This window comes from Mytilus edulis, chromosome 12 (assembly GCF_963676685.1).
Source record: "Mytilus edulis chromosome 12, xbMytEdul2.2, whole genome shotgun sequence".
Lineage (NCBI taxonomy): Eukaryota > Metazoa > Mollusca > Bivalvia > Mytilida > Mytilidae > Mytilus > Mytilus edulis.
In genome coordinates, this window is record NC_092355.1 from 3186069 (window position 1) to 3202704 (window position 16636).

Consider the following 16636-nt stretch of genomic DNA (forward strand, 5'->3'; position numbering starts at 1 on the left):
TTGTGTTTTATCAGAGTCAAACACAATTGGTAGTAAAACAAATGATGTGCTGTGCTTTCAAAAACAGTTCTTCTTATGTTGAAGTACTTTTTGCGTGCTTAGGGTGGCACGATAATCAGAACAATAGTCAGTAACTCTGTAATAATAAAGGGAAAAATACCGAAAAGAATAAGTTAGTAAGCAACATAGAATAACTGCATTTGTCATATATATGTCCTTCGTTAAAGGGGCACTAGCTACGAGATGCATAACAATTAAAAGTTTGCGTTTTTGTTTAATCATTAATGAAAGTGAAAAAGTAAAATACAATTTACAATTAGCAGCCAGTATTTTTTATTCCCCCCTCCCCACACAAGCTAAGATATATAGATGATGAGTGATTTATTCTGACCTCAAAATTGAAGTCAAACAGACATGATAAAATTCCATTTGCAGGAGGTCTTATATCTATGCTGTCCATTCGTTTAATGATTTTTAACATTTGATTTTTCTATTTGATTAACGACTTTCCGCTGTGAATTCTCCTCGGTGTTCAGTATTTTTGTGATTTCACTTTTTTATATAATTATGTTCATTTTTATTTAAGGAATGACTATAATGTTTTCCGTCTATGACGAAATAACATATAACATGCGGTTTACACTGAATAACGCGCGTAGCGGGTTATTTAAAAGTGTGCACCACATTGTTTATGTTATTTCGAATAGACAGAAAAAATATTACAGTCATTTCTTATCATATTAATTCTAAATTCAATTTTAAACCGTAGAAAACCATGAAAAAACGTTGATGACGCCACGATCACAAAACTAAATTATGTCTATGGGCTGATAACAAAATAACGTCAGCAAATCAAAATATGCGTTACATCCAGAATTAAATGAATTACCTGTCGTGTTTTCGGAAATGAAACGGAGTTCACGTGTTTGTTTTTTATCTTCTTGTTATATACACTTATTTTTATATCCGGCACGTTTGGAAAATGTGTTCACGCAAAATTTCGTACAATTTCTCATGAAATTTGTAACTTCACGACACCAAAGCGTAAGTTAAAATGAAGCATATTTTTCTTTACATATGTATAAACCTTTTCTGACAAGTATATTATTTCAAGTCGTCTTAAACAGTTGACAAACATTCTTTTTGGTCATTTTACATGAACTGTTTATCATACCTTTTGTTTACATTAATTCTTAAATCCAGTGTGCTGATTTGTATTTCCTTTGCTTTGATTAAGATGTTTTCTCTTGAGAAGTATTTAATTTGCGATTTTTGTTATTGTAAACTACTCACTTCGATTCGTGAAAAAGGGCGACTATTTTCTACTGTAAACCACAAGCACATGTGCTACTGTTTTTTACTGTAACTGAATTATTTTATTACATCTATTATGAACTGTGAATTTGCTTAGACTATTATGACAATCATTGTATAACACAAGTTGAATATTGAACATTTCATTTGACAAAAAGAAAAAAGATGATTTAAAACCAAATATTGTGTTTTTAGCATTGATACTTTATTGTGTACTGTTATGCTAAAATTTTGTAATGCTAATTGTTAGTAAGAATTGCTTATTTTGTATTTTTCAGTTTTTCACCCTCTCCGGAGGTTTGTTTATCAAGTAAAGAATTTGAAGTCTTATTAGTCTTTCTTGTGATCCATAACAGTGAAAAAGCTTCGACCAGTTGTGACAATGGCAACCTACCGAGAACTAAAACAGCATGAACAGATAGACTTCACTCAGATAAAACCGAGTCGTTCAGTTTCAAATCACAGTCACTTGTTAAGTAAATCTGATATATTAAGAAAAAAAGCACAATTAGAGACGAAGGTTAAATACAGTGCAAAACAGGCTAGTCTTATAAGACAAAAGGCAGCCCTAGAGGCAGAATTAAGTATCCTTCAGATTAAAGAAGAGACTGAGGTGTTGGAGTCAGAGATCAGGATATTGGAAAATGAGTCCATGGTAGGAGAGGATGACGATCTAGACTCTGTATCTGAATTTCAAAAAGAACGAACAAAAGAATATGTTCAAAATCTACATATACCAGATACAAAACCAATTGCAATAGTGAATACACCAGAAAAGCAATCTCCACAACTTAGCGCATATGCAAATACATCTACACCATATGTGCCTCCTAATGTTAACAACAATAATTCACAAATGGAACTGTGTAATTTGATCACAAAGATGATGGCTCGGAAGGATATTGTTTTATCACGACTTATCAAATACAATGATAGCCCATTTCAGTTCCTATCTTGGAAAGAGACATTTAAAGATGTTATGAAAGAACTTAGTGTGACTCCTTCAGAAGAGTTGGATCTTCTCATAAAATGGCTTGGTCCAGATTCAGCAAGACAAGCAGAAAGTATCAAAGCTGCCAGTGCTAGTGATCATGTTGGTGGTTTACACAAAATTTGGGACCGATTGGATGTTCAGTATGGAAGTCCAGAATTGATTGAGCAATGCTTAAAAACCAAACTTGCTAACTTTCCGAAGTTAAGCAATACTGCCAAAGATTATGAACGCCTGTATGAACTATATGACATATTATGTGAAATCCAATTTGTTAAAAACAATCCACAATATTCACAAGTTCTCGCTTATTATGACTCCTCAACTGGCGTTAATCAGATCGTAAATTGTCTTCCTCATAACTTACAGGAAAAATGGTCAACAGAAGCTATTAAATACAAGAAAAGGCACAATATGTTGTACCCGCCATTCTCATTCTTTGTTGACTTTACTTATGACATGGCAAAATGGCGTACAGATCCGAGTTTTCAGTTTGCTCCGCAGACAAATAAAACTTCTAATCCTGCTAGTATGCAATCTAATTTGCGTGTATCTACTAGAAAAACTGATGTATACACAATAGATGAAAAGCAAGTTTGTCCTATTCATGGCACAAATCACGATCTCAACGAATGTAGAGCTTTCCGTCAAAAGCCAATGACTGAACGTATGGACTTGTTAAAGAAAAACAGGCTTTGCTTTCGTTGCTGCAGTCTTCAGAAACATTTACAAAGAAGCTGTAGAGAAAATATACATTGTAATATTTGTAAAAGTTCAAATCATCCAACAGCTTTACACATTTACCAACAAGACCAAAACATAGATCCATATAACGGCTCTCAATCTGTAAATGACTGTGAAAGTGAGAAGATTCACGAAGGGGAGCTTAATAACCTATCACATGTATCAGCTATTTGTACAAAGATTTGTGGAAATCCGTTAAGTAGTAGCAAGTCTTGTGCTAAGATTTTGCCAATTTATGTTTATCCAAAAAATAAAACACACATGGCTCAGAAAGTATATGCAATCATAGATGATCAAAGTACTCATTCATTAGGTACATCAAAGTTTTTCGATATATTTAATGAGAATGCTGAACATATAAATTTTACATTATCATCATGCTCAGGCAAAGTATCTACAATGGGTAGAGTAGCAAGACATTATACAATTGAAGCGTTAGATCATAGTGCTTCTATAAACATTCCATCACTAATTGAATGCAACGACATACCAAACAACCGTGATGAGATACCATCACCCGAAGTGGCAGCTAGTCATGATCATCTTAACAACATAGCGTCGCACATACCACCCATTGACCAGAATATCAAAATTGAATTACTTATTGGTAGAGATGTGATTCAAGCCCATCACGTTCTTGATCAACGCTTGGGAGGTGACAACTTGCCCTATGCTCAAAAGTTGCCATTAGGGTGGGTGATCGTAGGAGAATCTTGTCTCGGTCAGATTCATCGAACTGAAACTGTAACTGTAAACAAAACTTTTATTTTGCCAGATGGACGCACCTCTCATTTTCAACCTTGTGCAAATGCTTTTACTGTAAAACCTGAATCTATCTTTGAGAGAACACCTTACGATGAAACTATTGGACCTTCAATCGAGGACAAACTATTTATAGAATTGATGGATTCTAAAGTGAAACAAGGGTCAGATAATCGGTGGACTGCACCTCTTCCGTTTCGCAAAGACAGACCTGTGTTGCCTAATAATAGAGTACAAGCAGTGCAGAGAGTTAATTCGTTGGAACGTAGTCTTCGCATGAACCCTAACAAAAAAGAGCATATACTTCAATTCATGAATAAGATGTTTGTGAACAAACATGCTGAGAAGGCACCAAATCTACCCATAGGAAATGAATGTTGGTATCTTCCCTTTTTTGGGGTATATCATCCAAAAAAACCTGGAAAAGTGAGAATTGTTTTTGATTCGTCAGCTAAGTTTAGCGGGACTTCATTGAATGATGTCTTAATAAAAGGTCCAGATCTAACAAACAATTTATTAGGTGTTTTACTTAGATTCCGTAAAGAGGCTGTAGCAGTGACAGCAGACGTAGAACAAATGTTTTACAACTTTAAGGTAACAGATTCACATAGAGACTATTTGCGTTTTGTATGGCATGAAAACAATGAAGTTCATCGCCCTCTTATTGATTACAGAATGACTGTACATGTTTTTGGGAATAGCCCTTCTCCCTCTGTTGCCACATATTGTTTAAGGAGAGCAGTGCAAAATGCAGATAATGACATTCAGGACTTTGTTTATAACAACTTTTATGTTGATGATGGGTTGATGTCATGCCCAGATGTTGAGTCCGCAGTTGACCTTATGAAGCGAACTTAAAAGGCTCTTGTAGATGGTGGTGGATTGCGACTCCATAAATTTGTGTCAAATAGTAAAGCCGTTCTTCAAAGCTTTCCATCGGAAGACTTATCTTCGGACCTCAAGGACCTGGACCTTGGATCTGAAACTCCTCCTGTACAACGCAGCTTAGGACTTTCATGGGACATTTCTGTCGATCAATTTACATTCAAAGTGTCTTCAGAAAAAAAGCCGTACACTCGCAGAGGTGCATTGTCGGTCATTAATAGCATATTTGACCCTATTGGGTTTGCGTCTCCAATTACAATGAATGGAAAACTAATTCTCCGAGAGATGATGTCAGAATCTGGACCTGCAACATTCTTTTTGGTCATTTTACATGAACTGTTTATCATACCTTTTGTTTACATTAATTCTTAAATCCAGTGTGCTGATTTGTATTTCCTTTGCTTTGATTAAGATGTTTTCTCTTGAGAAGTATTTAATTTGCGATTTTTGTTATTGTAAACTACTCACTTCGATTCGTGAAAAAAGGCGACTATTTTCTACTGTAAACCACAAGCACATGTGCTACTGTTTTTTACTGTAACTGAATTATTTTATTACATCTATTATGAACTGTGAATTTGCTTAGACTATTATGAAAATCATTGTATAACACAAGTTGAATATTGAACATTTCATTTGACAAAAAGAAAAAAGATGATTTAAAACCAAATATTGTGTTTTTAGCATTGATACTTTATTGTGTACTGTTATGCTAAAATTTTGTAATGCTAATTGTTAGTAAGAATTGCTTATTTTGTATTTTTCAGTTTTTCACCCTCTCCGGAGGTTTGTTTATCAAGTAAAGAATTTGAAGTCTTATTAGTCTTTCTTGTGATCCATAACATTACCGTTGGGTGTTTTCAGTGTCAACTCGATAGTTAAATAGTTGGCTAGCGTCTAGATTAAAATTCACGCGAAACGAAGCTACATACAATGTATACTGGACCCCATACCCTTTAAATTGTATCATTATGACTTTTTTATAATTTGGATAAAAGTTTTACATTGTTATAAATCTAATATGATAATTTAAATGCACAAACTGGTTAACTGTCTCTGCATATTTTCTAGTTGTCAGTCTATATTGAGTTTAATGACGCTTTTAGAATTAATACTTGTTTTAATAACGGATCAGTTTTTTATAGTTTTAATCTATAAAGGCAACAGTAGTTTTCCGCTGTTCAAAACTCATATAACCATTGACAAAAAACAAAATCGGGGTAACAAACTTAAACTGAGGGAAACGCATTAAATATAAGAGGAGAACAACGACACAACATTGAAATTTAACACACACACACACACACACACACACACACACACACACACACACAGATGTGTCTATGTCTTTGAATTTATGACTGTATTGATTAACGTATAGAACCGTGTGTATTCAATAGTTTTTCTCCTATTTATACTTTTAATACACTGCTCTTATAAAATCATATAAGTTTATAATTTAAAATCTTGGATAATTTTATTTTTAAATTTAGCATGGACACCAATCATACAAACCGGGAAAATGACGACATACAACATATGTATAGCACAAGCAAAATTACATACTGGGAGAAATATGGGGTTAAACGTTTTCCTTACCGTGGAAAACGAAAATACACGCCATTGGTTTACCAGTCTGATGATGGAGGAATCGTAATCTCAAACGATGTTTTCGGATTGACAATCAGACAGTTTGAACGAATGTATAAAGATTGTTTAAATAGAAGAAAAGCACACGAAAGCTGGATAATGAATCTAAGATATCCCGACAAAGCTTCAAATGAATATCTGGAATACTTAGAAAATTGTACAGACTGCAATCAAGGTAATTTTTTTTTTAATTTCTGTCACAAAATAGAGTTGGATTTTGATGTAGAACAAATAAAGCAATAACCTTGAAAAACATGTGTTAATCTAGAACCATAAGTCAGAGACAAACAGAGTCAGGACCATATGATTCAGGCGTTGTCTTTTGTCTTTGTATATCATCATATCTATTTATTGTTTGTTTGTTTATTTTTCTATACAAACAATCGATTGTTTCGCTTAATATTATTACGACAAAGCCATCAAACGCTTGCTTTTTGTAATATTTTCTGTTCATTTGATGAGTCATACTGCGGTGTATAGCTACAAAACATCAACCCCAATTAATCAATGGTGGATAGTTGTCTCATTTATAAGTATACAACATCTTTTTTTAATTTGACAACGCCATGACCTGTTTTTTCTTTTTTCTGTTTTTTTTTGTATAGATTGGACTGTTGGTTTTCTTGTTTGAATGGTTTAACCCTTATATGTGCTGGGGTCCTTTACAGGTTCCTGCTCGATGTAAGCCAAGGCTCCGTGTTGAAGACCGTACTTTGAACTATGATAGTTTACTTTTACAAATTGTGACTTGAATTAAGAGTTATCTTATTGGCACTTATGCCACATCTTCTTATATCTATCATGTCCAAATAAAAAAACTCATCTAGAAAACTAATCTGAAAAACAATTTTGACTTGGAAGGAAACTCAAAACGAGATTTTCGTCTATATAATACCTCTCCTTGGTAGTATTTGGATCAAAACAGTTGCTCCACATTATACATTATACTGCTTTAAACATGTTTATTGAATGATGCAAATAGTAGTACATATTTTTGTGTAGAATAGCTTCCATTTCAAATAACACTCACATTGTATCACAGTGATTTTTTCTCTAAACTACCGAATGACATTTCTTCATCTTCATGTTAAGTAATAGGCCGATGATTCACCAAGGTCGAAAATTCCAACAATAAAGTTTTGTTCGATTGGATGTAAGATGCTATTTTTGCCATTATGTAACGTATCTCGGGGTATGTTCCTATATATATATTACGAACGTCATTATACGATTTAATTATGGAGAAGTATATCTGTGTAACGTTTTTCGTTTATTACATGCATCACTGGGTTTAATCATCATGGTGTAATCAGATTAATTCATCTCATTAAACGTTATCAAGTAATTCCTTACAATCTATTTTTATCGCTTTCAATCAGATTGTACTTGTTAAATGTCAAATCAATCATGTTAATCAGCTGGTGCCCCGTTACGATGTTGATGCAGGTGTCTCAGTTGACCTCAGTTTCGATTGACCTTAGCTCCGGGCTCCGGGCTCCGGGCTCCGGGCTCCGGGCTCCTGCAATATAGCTCCTGTAGAATATTTCTTTGTTCAGAGTCATTTAACCATATTGTAATCAGGTTACTAGAGTAGTATAAAAGAGAGAAATAGATAGTGAGAAGGGAGACGAGATACGATATACGAGGATAGACGATTTTGTGTACGAGAGGTGCATATGTAGGAGATTTAGGATTATGTCACCGTATTGTTGAGCCTGCAGTTAAGATGTTGTAAACTTGTACTACTGTTACATGTACTTTGGATTTTGAGTAATACAGTATTGAACTTTTAATCGACTTTGTGTTTATGTTAACTTGCAAGACTTCGTTCAGACTACACCAGGATCCATTTATTTATTTATGTGACCAGGATTCCCTTAATCACGCTACCAGAGATTTTTAGGGTTACCCTGTTAAAGAGTATACTTGGCATTTGTCGTCCGTGGACGTGTGAAACGTAGACACCAAACAACAAAGCACAAACACAAGAATACACACTTTAGTTTAAGTCCCCATACTTAAACAAGCTTTTTCGTCACATTGGTGGCAGCGGTGGGATTTACTGTGTGTGACTTCAACGAACTTGCTAGACATTATACAATGGAAACACCAAGAAGAACAACAAGGACATCAACTCAGACTCCAACGCTCTCTCAGGTAAGGCAGAATTGCTTTAGAAATCAAGTTTCCCCAGCAGATTCTGGGTTAGGTAATTCGCCTGCCACTGGACGTACTCTTAATGATATTCATACGGAGACTATGCCAGAGGTCCGGTATCGCCGGAACATCGGGCACTGTTACCCAAGAAAAAATCATTATAGAGTTATCCAGGAGATGAGCAATACGGAAAAAGACGGAGGAAATGGTTGGAAGAAATTTTGGCAAATATGGGTTATTTTGCTTACACTCAGTAGCGGCCTCGTCGCATCAGCATGGATTTATTTTCCTAACAACCGGGTTGTACAGAAGTCTCAGGAATACGTTATGACTGGACTTATAGTTATAATAGGACTATTAATTTGTACAATTGTTCTAAAATTAATATGGAATTTCGTTCTTAATGGTCAGGAAACAGACAACGCTCCACAAACATGGTCCGAGAAGAGACGAAGACCTGATGACATTCGTAGAAAGTATATTTATAGGACTCCAGCTCACACCATAATGGATGAAAGCGATACGCCCTATGACTCAGATGAAGTGCCCTCTTACTCCTGTCCTAGTCCTAATAGCCCTTTTAACGGGCAAAGGAACACGGAAATGGAGTTATCCGGGCACGAATCGGAAAACATGGACACATCGACAAAACAAATCCAATCGCCAGATTTTCATAATCGGGCAAATGAATTAACTACGGATATGCCGAAAACTAGGTGTTTTCGTGTGAGAAAAATTCGACCAGCAAACGAATACCCTGTCCGTAGAACGTTTTCCGGAGTTAGCGATGACGTTTGGAATGAATTCATCCAATACTTTGAGAATGTATCCGAGCTAAATGTTTGGAATAATGAAAAGGCTCGTAGGGTACTACTTAGTACTTTAAGAGGACAAGCTGAGACCTTTGCATACGGGATGCCATTAATTATTCAAAGAGATTTTGAACACCTGAAACGGAAGATGGAAGAGAGATTTGGACATACGGCGATGAACGAAAGGTATGTGACAGAGGCGACACTGAGAAAAAGAAAACCGGAAGAATCTTTGAGAGATTTCGGTCAGGCCATAGAGGATTTGTACCGTAGAGCGCATCCGGGCAATCCTGAGATTATAGAGGAGAACTCTATTAAAGCGTTCCTTGACAAGTGCGGACAATCAGAGGATTTTCGTCTTGCTGTCAAGCGAACCAGACCTAATACCCTGCAGGAGGCGGTAAATAATTCAATGCAGGAAGAATGCTTAAGAATTGGAGAGAAGGATCTCGTTAGCAAGAATTTCAAACCAGTTCAGCGGCCGATATTTGAAGTTGAAGACTGGGATAGTGATGAAGATGTAACTACAGAAGCAGAAGGAACACGAAGAGACAATGTCGACAGAAATAATGTTCCTGATAATTACCCACGGAATAACGGTATAGAGTCCCGAGTGCGATTCTATAACCGTGATAGATGGCGTGGAAGAGGCAGATCCCCGATGTTTAAAAATCGTCCACCAGAATTTCCGGAACCGAGAAGGGGACCGTAGAGATTCTCGAGAGACAGATTTACGCAAAGGAGATCGACACCAGAGGCCAGGTGTCGGTCACCCGGGCATGGACGGCCTAATGAAAAGAAAAAAACAACACAATGAAACGACGGAAGATGATAGTGAATAAACCAAGTGACTTTATGAACAATTGTTTATTTATTGTGTAAACTATCATGTTGTTTTGTACAGAAGTTTTCTGTGACTGTTTATAGTCGAAATTTAAACTTGATTTGGTGCACGAGACCCTAAACATATTGTTATGGTGTCACGGAGCCCTTTAAAAGTACAAGTTGGTGCACGAGATCCTAAACATATTGTTATGGTGTCACGGAGCCCTTTAAAAAAATGATTAACTACATTTTTTTTTATTCTGTAGTTATAAAGGTTTTTAATCTAAAAAAAAAAAAAGAAATTGTAGACTTAAATAAATCATTGTCAGCCCTTGTTAGCAAATATATATATTTTTTTATATTTCGTGTTTTGATAGGTGCTTATGTTTTTATTTATATAGACTTTAATTTTATTCGCAAAAATTATTTTAAAGTCGTAATGAAAATTTGGAACCTGTGACCCTACTATTTGCTTGGTGTCAATCGGAACAAATTTTATTTTGTCTTTTAGTTACTCTTGGATCTCAAGTTTTTTTTTTGTGTTCCAGGAATAGTTAGGATATCACTATAGGATGAGTAATTTTTATAGTTTTATTAATTTTGTTATGGTGCAAAAACTGAACAGTGGAAATTCAGGGCTAAGAGGGGGGCTGTGTAACGTTTTTCGTTTATTACATGCATCACTGGGTTTAATCATCATGGTGTAATCAGATTAATTATTCTCATTAAACGTTATCAAGTAATTCCTTACAATCTATTTTTATCGCTTTCAATCAGATTGTACTTGTTAAATGTCAAATCAATCATGTTAATCAGCTGGTGCCCCGTTACGATGTTGATGCAGGTGTCTCAGTTGACCTCAGTTTCGATTGACCTTAGCTCCGGGCTCCGGGCTCCGGGCTCCGGGCTCCGGGCTCCTGCAATATAGCTCCTGTAGAATATTTCTTTGTTCAGAGTCATTTAACCATATTGTAATCAGGTTACTAGAGTAGTATAAAAGAGAGAAATAGATAGTGAGAAGGGAGACGAGATACGATATACGAGGAGAGATGATTTTGTGTACGAGAGGTGCATATGTAGGAGATTTAGGATTATGTCACCGTATTGTTGAGCCTGCAGTTAAGATGTTGTAAACTTGTATTACTGTTACATGTACTTTGGATTTTGAGTAATACAGTATTGAACTTTTAATCGACTTTGTGTTTATGTTAACTTGCAAGACTTCGTTCAGACTACACCAGGATCCATTTATTTATTTATGTGACCAGGATTCCCTTAATCACGCTACCAGAGATTTTTAGGGTTACCCTGTTAAAGAGTATACTTGGCATTTGTCGTCCGCGGACGTGTGAAACGTAGACACCAAACAACAAAGCACAAACACAAGAATACACACTTTAGTTTAAGTCCCCATACTTAAACAAGCTTTTTCGTCACATCTATGTATCTTTTTATTTTATTTTATAGAGTATCTGTCTTGGACTGAAAATGATTCTATAGAAAACCGCTTGGTTAACCACCTAATAAGAACAATAGGTACTGAAGTAGACATACGTAAAAGACAAATACTGTTTATCTTACATGATAAAATATTGAATGCAAATGATGAAAATTTAACACAAATTTCAAGTGGGAGTTTAGCAGAAGGAATGGATTTACCAGGAAGTGACGTAGATATAATGTTTGTCGATGAAGTGGTAAACGTAACACAGATTGAAAGAAATATAAAACATCTGGTACAACGTACTGAAGTATTTATGGAGACAGATACTTATCATCCTGGATTTACTAGACTCAGATTGATAGCAGTAGGGAAAAGAGCAAATCAATTTGTATCTAATGAATGTATTGTAAATACACAAACAGGTCAATATTTATCAACGACCAACTTTATAAATCATATGAAGCAGATAATCATTTTTAATGATTTTTCTACACACGGTCCCTGCTTATCAGATACAGATCAAACTGTAGATTTTGCATTCTGCCTAAGAAGTAAATATTTGCCATACCATGCTATGCCATGGAAATTGCGTTATCGACGGCAATGGCCCCCTAATGCAATAATTGACAGGATAATAAATTACGGTTGTTTATTAGTACCTATAGGACCCAGGATTATGGCAAATTGTAATTTATTATGGAGAATATCTTTCTCAGTGGCAGAAAAACAACTTGTACATTCGTTTAATTTTACTCAAGTCTTGTGTTATGGTCTTCTTAAATTAACAGTAAAGCGTATTGTAAACACAAACGACGTGGTCAAAGATTTGTTGTGTTCTTACTTTTTGAAGACGGCTTTATTCTGGGTCTCCGAGGAAGTTGATATTGACACCTTTCAATTACCTAAATTGTTTATTTGTTTTTCCCTCTGCCTGAATAAGCTGATATCATGGGTAAACAACTGTTACTGTCCGAACTATTTCATACCTGAACACAACATGTTCTTAGGAAAGATCAATAAATATAACAATAACTCACTACTCAGTGTACTCAATAGTATAAAATATAGGGGAATCAGTGGATTGATGCAGAATTTATTTCATTCTAATCCCTGTAAAAACAGCTGTTACCCACGATATAGTGAAACCAGTGAACAATCAATACTAATGTTAGACTTCCTGTTTTACAGAATTTATCGTAGGTTGATGAATAGTCCGAAAATGATGTCAAATCTTACAAAAAAATATAAATTACTAAAACATATTAAATCTTTACAAAATTCTCAATCGTCTTCATTTGTTATCGGTGTTTGTAAGTTTCATTATGCTACCATCAGTCAACAAGCTGCACAACTATTACCGACACTAAAACAAATTAATACAAATTATAACATACACACAAGTTATCATAGACATTTACATGACGGTTTACAGAGGGATGCTGTGACAGGTTGGTTGTTATACGCGTCGTTTTATTATGTAACAGAACAGTACAATGTAACACTCAGACTTACAGAATACATTCTATCAATGAATTTACTCGATATGGTGCATTTAGGTAAAAATTACTACAGTGAAGCAGATTTAAATAATTACAGACATCGTGTACATTCATCAATGTCATTGAATGCAAAGATGAAAACAGCTGTTGTAGATGAGGTAATGTACGTACGGCACTCATCATTAATACCAAAAGAACTAGAGCTGGAGGTAGAAGACCATTTCTTTGGAATACCACTTATTATAATGTCTCAATGTCTTAGATTTCTATGCTATCATCATATTGGTGATACTTTCAACAGACAACAGGCGTTGCGTCATTTACGTTCACCACAAGTTGTGAACACTAGCGTAGTATCTAATTGTGTAACACTATTTGGAGTATGTTGTGAAATAGCCGGTTATAATAACGCAGCTTTTCATTATTATGAAGACGCTTTGCAATGTGATAATTGTATATGTAGTTCAGCAGAAAAAAGGAAGTCAAGACTTTTAAACATCTAAATCAAAGTTGTATCGCTGCAATGCAAATGTATTCTCAAACAATACTATGATCTTTAAGGCCACAATTAATATGCTTATGTTATTGAACTTGACTATGTAAGGGGTGTTAGTCTTTTTTTAATTCACATTATATGGAGATACAAATAATGTATTGATACAATGTCGAAGAAACCTGATACATCTGTGTATGTACGTATGTATGTTGAAAATAAATGATATATAAATAATGTAATGTCTTAAAAAAGGAATGAAGGCGAAACAATATGCTAAACGGTTTATAGTCGGTACAATTATGTATTTGATTAGGGACTTGTACATATCAGGCTGGAAATAAATCATAAAATAATGTACTCTCTGCAAAACGACATGAAGGCGAAAGAATTTGATGAATGGTTTATATTTACTTATTATGTTTGTTTAACATACCATACAACATATATATATAAATGACGAGACATATTTGGATACACCCGCAAAGTGGAGTTGGATAAATATAAGTTGCATTAACTTGTTTTCCAATCCACTATACATAAATATATGTTTTAACTTATCAACGGGAATGAAATAGTGATAATAATCGAAAGTAGTACTCGCTAAGCATGTGACATATGTACATGTCCGTTTCTAGACGTTACAAAACACTTTACATCATTCAAGTTTTTTTTATAATAATAAGTTGCAAATATGATACAAATGTTATCTAAACATAATGATACATGCCGATTTATCCGTATTAAAGACGATTTGATACAAATGTTATTTAAACATAATGATATATGCCGATTTATCCGTATTTAAGATGATTTGATACAAATGTTATTTAAACATAATGATATATGCCGATTTATCCGTATTTAAGATGATTAGATACAAATGTTATTTAAACATAATGATACATGCCGATTTATCCGTATTTAAGATGATTTGATACAAATGTTATTTAAACATAATGATACATGCCGATTTATCCGTATTTAAGATGATTTGATACAAATGTTATTTAAACATAATGATACATGGCGATTTATCCGTGTTTTAGATGATTTGATACAAATGTTATTTAAACATAATGATACATGCCGATTTATCCGTATTTAGGATGATTTGATACAAATGTTATTTAAACATAATGATACATGCCGATTTATCCGTATTTAGGATGATTTGCTTATATCATTTGATAGATGAAGGTATGCTTCAATTTCCGTTAATGTAAGTGTGTAACACTTTTCAGCAGTAGCTTTTCATCTTTTTAATTTATCAAAAGCACTAAAAGATATCATCTGAAAAAAGAGCTTAACAATTTGTAAACCCGGATAGTTTGTTTCTCTCTTTTGTTTCAGCTTCTTCAAATGATTGCTCGTACTAATTGATGCGATATTGACTTTGTTCAAATGTTCATCCATAATTCAAGGACGTTTTTTTTTTCTTTGATTTGTTTTCAATTTTTATTTTTGGGGCCTTTTATAACTAACACCCCATTCATACTTGTACGAAATTTAATCGACCTTTATTTGAATCGATCTCAAAAATATTAGTTCGCGTTTACATTTCATAATCTTATTTAATCCAGTGCGTTAACATCAATGTAAATATAACGGAAATTGATGAGACTGTCATCAAATTGAGAGGGTTGGCGTTATAAAACCAGGTTTAATCCACCATTTTCTTCATTTGAAAATGCCTGTACCAAGTCAGGAATATGACAGTTCTTGTTCATTCGTTTTGATGCGTTTTGTTATTTGTTTTTGCCATGTGATTATGGACTTTCCGAATTGATTTTCCTCTAAGTTCAGTATTTTTGTGATTTTACTTTTTACACTACATCATAAAAAGAACCGGTCTGACCTTATTACCTTATATTTCGGAAACAAATAATCCTAAAAAAAAAGAATATTAAAGGAAGTTTTGCACAAAAATGTCAGTATTCTACTCAAAAGCTTACAAAACCTCTAAACAGACTTATTAAGAAGGAATATAGTTACGATACTGTTGTCAGGTCATTAAAGATTGCATATTTTGACTTTAATATTGATTCACTTATAGGGTCTTTGCATTTGAACTAAACACATTTATATATAAAAAAAAAACAGTTATTGGCATGACACGGTTTATGTTCTTATAATATCTCTTATGATAGTAGTATACTAAACCCCTAACGAGAGGGATTCTGCCTGATATTCATATGATGAAGACATAATCTTTCAATCAGTTTAATTGAGGTCTGGAGCTGGCATGTCAGTTAACTAGTAGTCTGTTGTTATTTATGTATTATTGTCATTTTATTTATTTTCTTTTGTTACATCTTTTGACATCGGACTCGGACTTCTCTTGAACTGAAATTAATGTGCGTATTGTTATGCGTTTACTTTTCTACATTGGATAGAGGTACAGGGGGAGGGTTGAGATCTCATTAACATGTTTAACCCCGCCGCAATTTTGCGCCTGTCCCAAGTCAGGAGCCTAGTTTCTTGTGTATAATTCGGAGTTTAGTATGATGACCATTATCACTGTACTAGAATACATATGTTTAGGGGCCAGCTGAAGGACACCTACGGGTGCGGGAATTCTCGCTACATTGAAGACCCATTGGTGGCATTCGGCTGTTGTCTGCTCTATGGTCGGGTTGTTGTCGCTTTGACACATTCCCCGTTTCCTTTCTCAATTTTATCTGAATAAAGATCGATCTACTGGCATTGCATTGACTATAAATGCGAATATTTAAGTCTTACTTCAGCTTCACCTGTCTATATCACAACTAAACGTCAGTATTGGTATCATACGTGGTGTCCTTTCAATTCATATAGTGAGTCTTGTGTGGACGTGGCGCGTTTCTGGCGTTTTGACTGATGCCTTTTGTTAGCTATCATTCATGTATTTCTTTGTCTACTATGCTGTCTTATTTATTTGTATTGTAGTCCTGTAATATGTTGTTGTCATTTTAAAGTTATATTTAAGATTGCCAAAAAAATGCAAGGTTTGGCATGCCACAAAACCAGGTTCAACCCACCATTTTATTCTTTAAAAATGTCCTGTACCAAGTCAGGAAT

General features: G+C 34.5%; 2 protein-coding genes across 2 annotated transcripts; both read left to right on the forward strand.

Moving 5' to 3' along the window:
• Positions 1–934: 934 nt before the first annotated feature.
• Positions 935–5423, forward strand: LOC139499457 (uncharacterized). Its single transcript, XM_071288136.1, has 2 exons — positions 935–1044; positions 1593–5423. The coding sequence occupies exon 2, from the start codon at positions 1697–1699 to the stop codon at positions 4667–4669; it is 2973 nt and encodes a 990-aa protein (XP_071144237.1). The 5' UTR covers positions 935–1044; positions 1593–1696; the 3' UTR covers positions 4670–5423.
• Positions 5424–11789: 6366 nt separating this feature from the next.
• LOC139499338 (uncharacterized) lies at positions 11790–13586 on the forward strand. Its single transcript, XM_071288007.1, has one exon. The coding sequence runs from the start codon at positions 11790–11792 to the stop codon at positions 13584–13586; it is 1797 nt and encodes a 598-aa protein (XP_071144108.1).
• The last annotated feature ends 3050 nt before the right edge of the window (positions 13587–16636 follow it).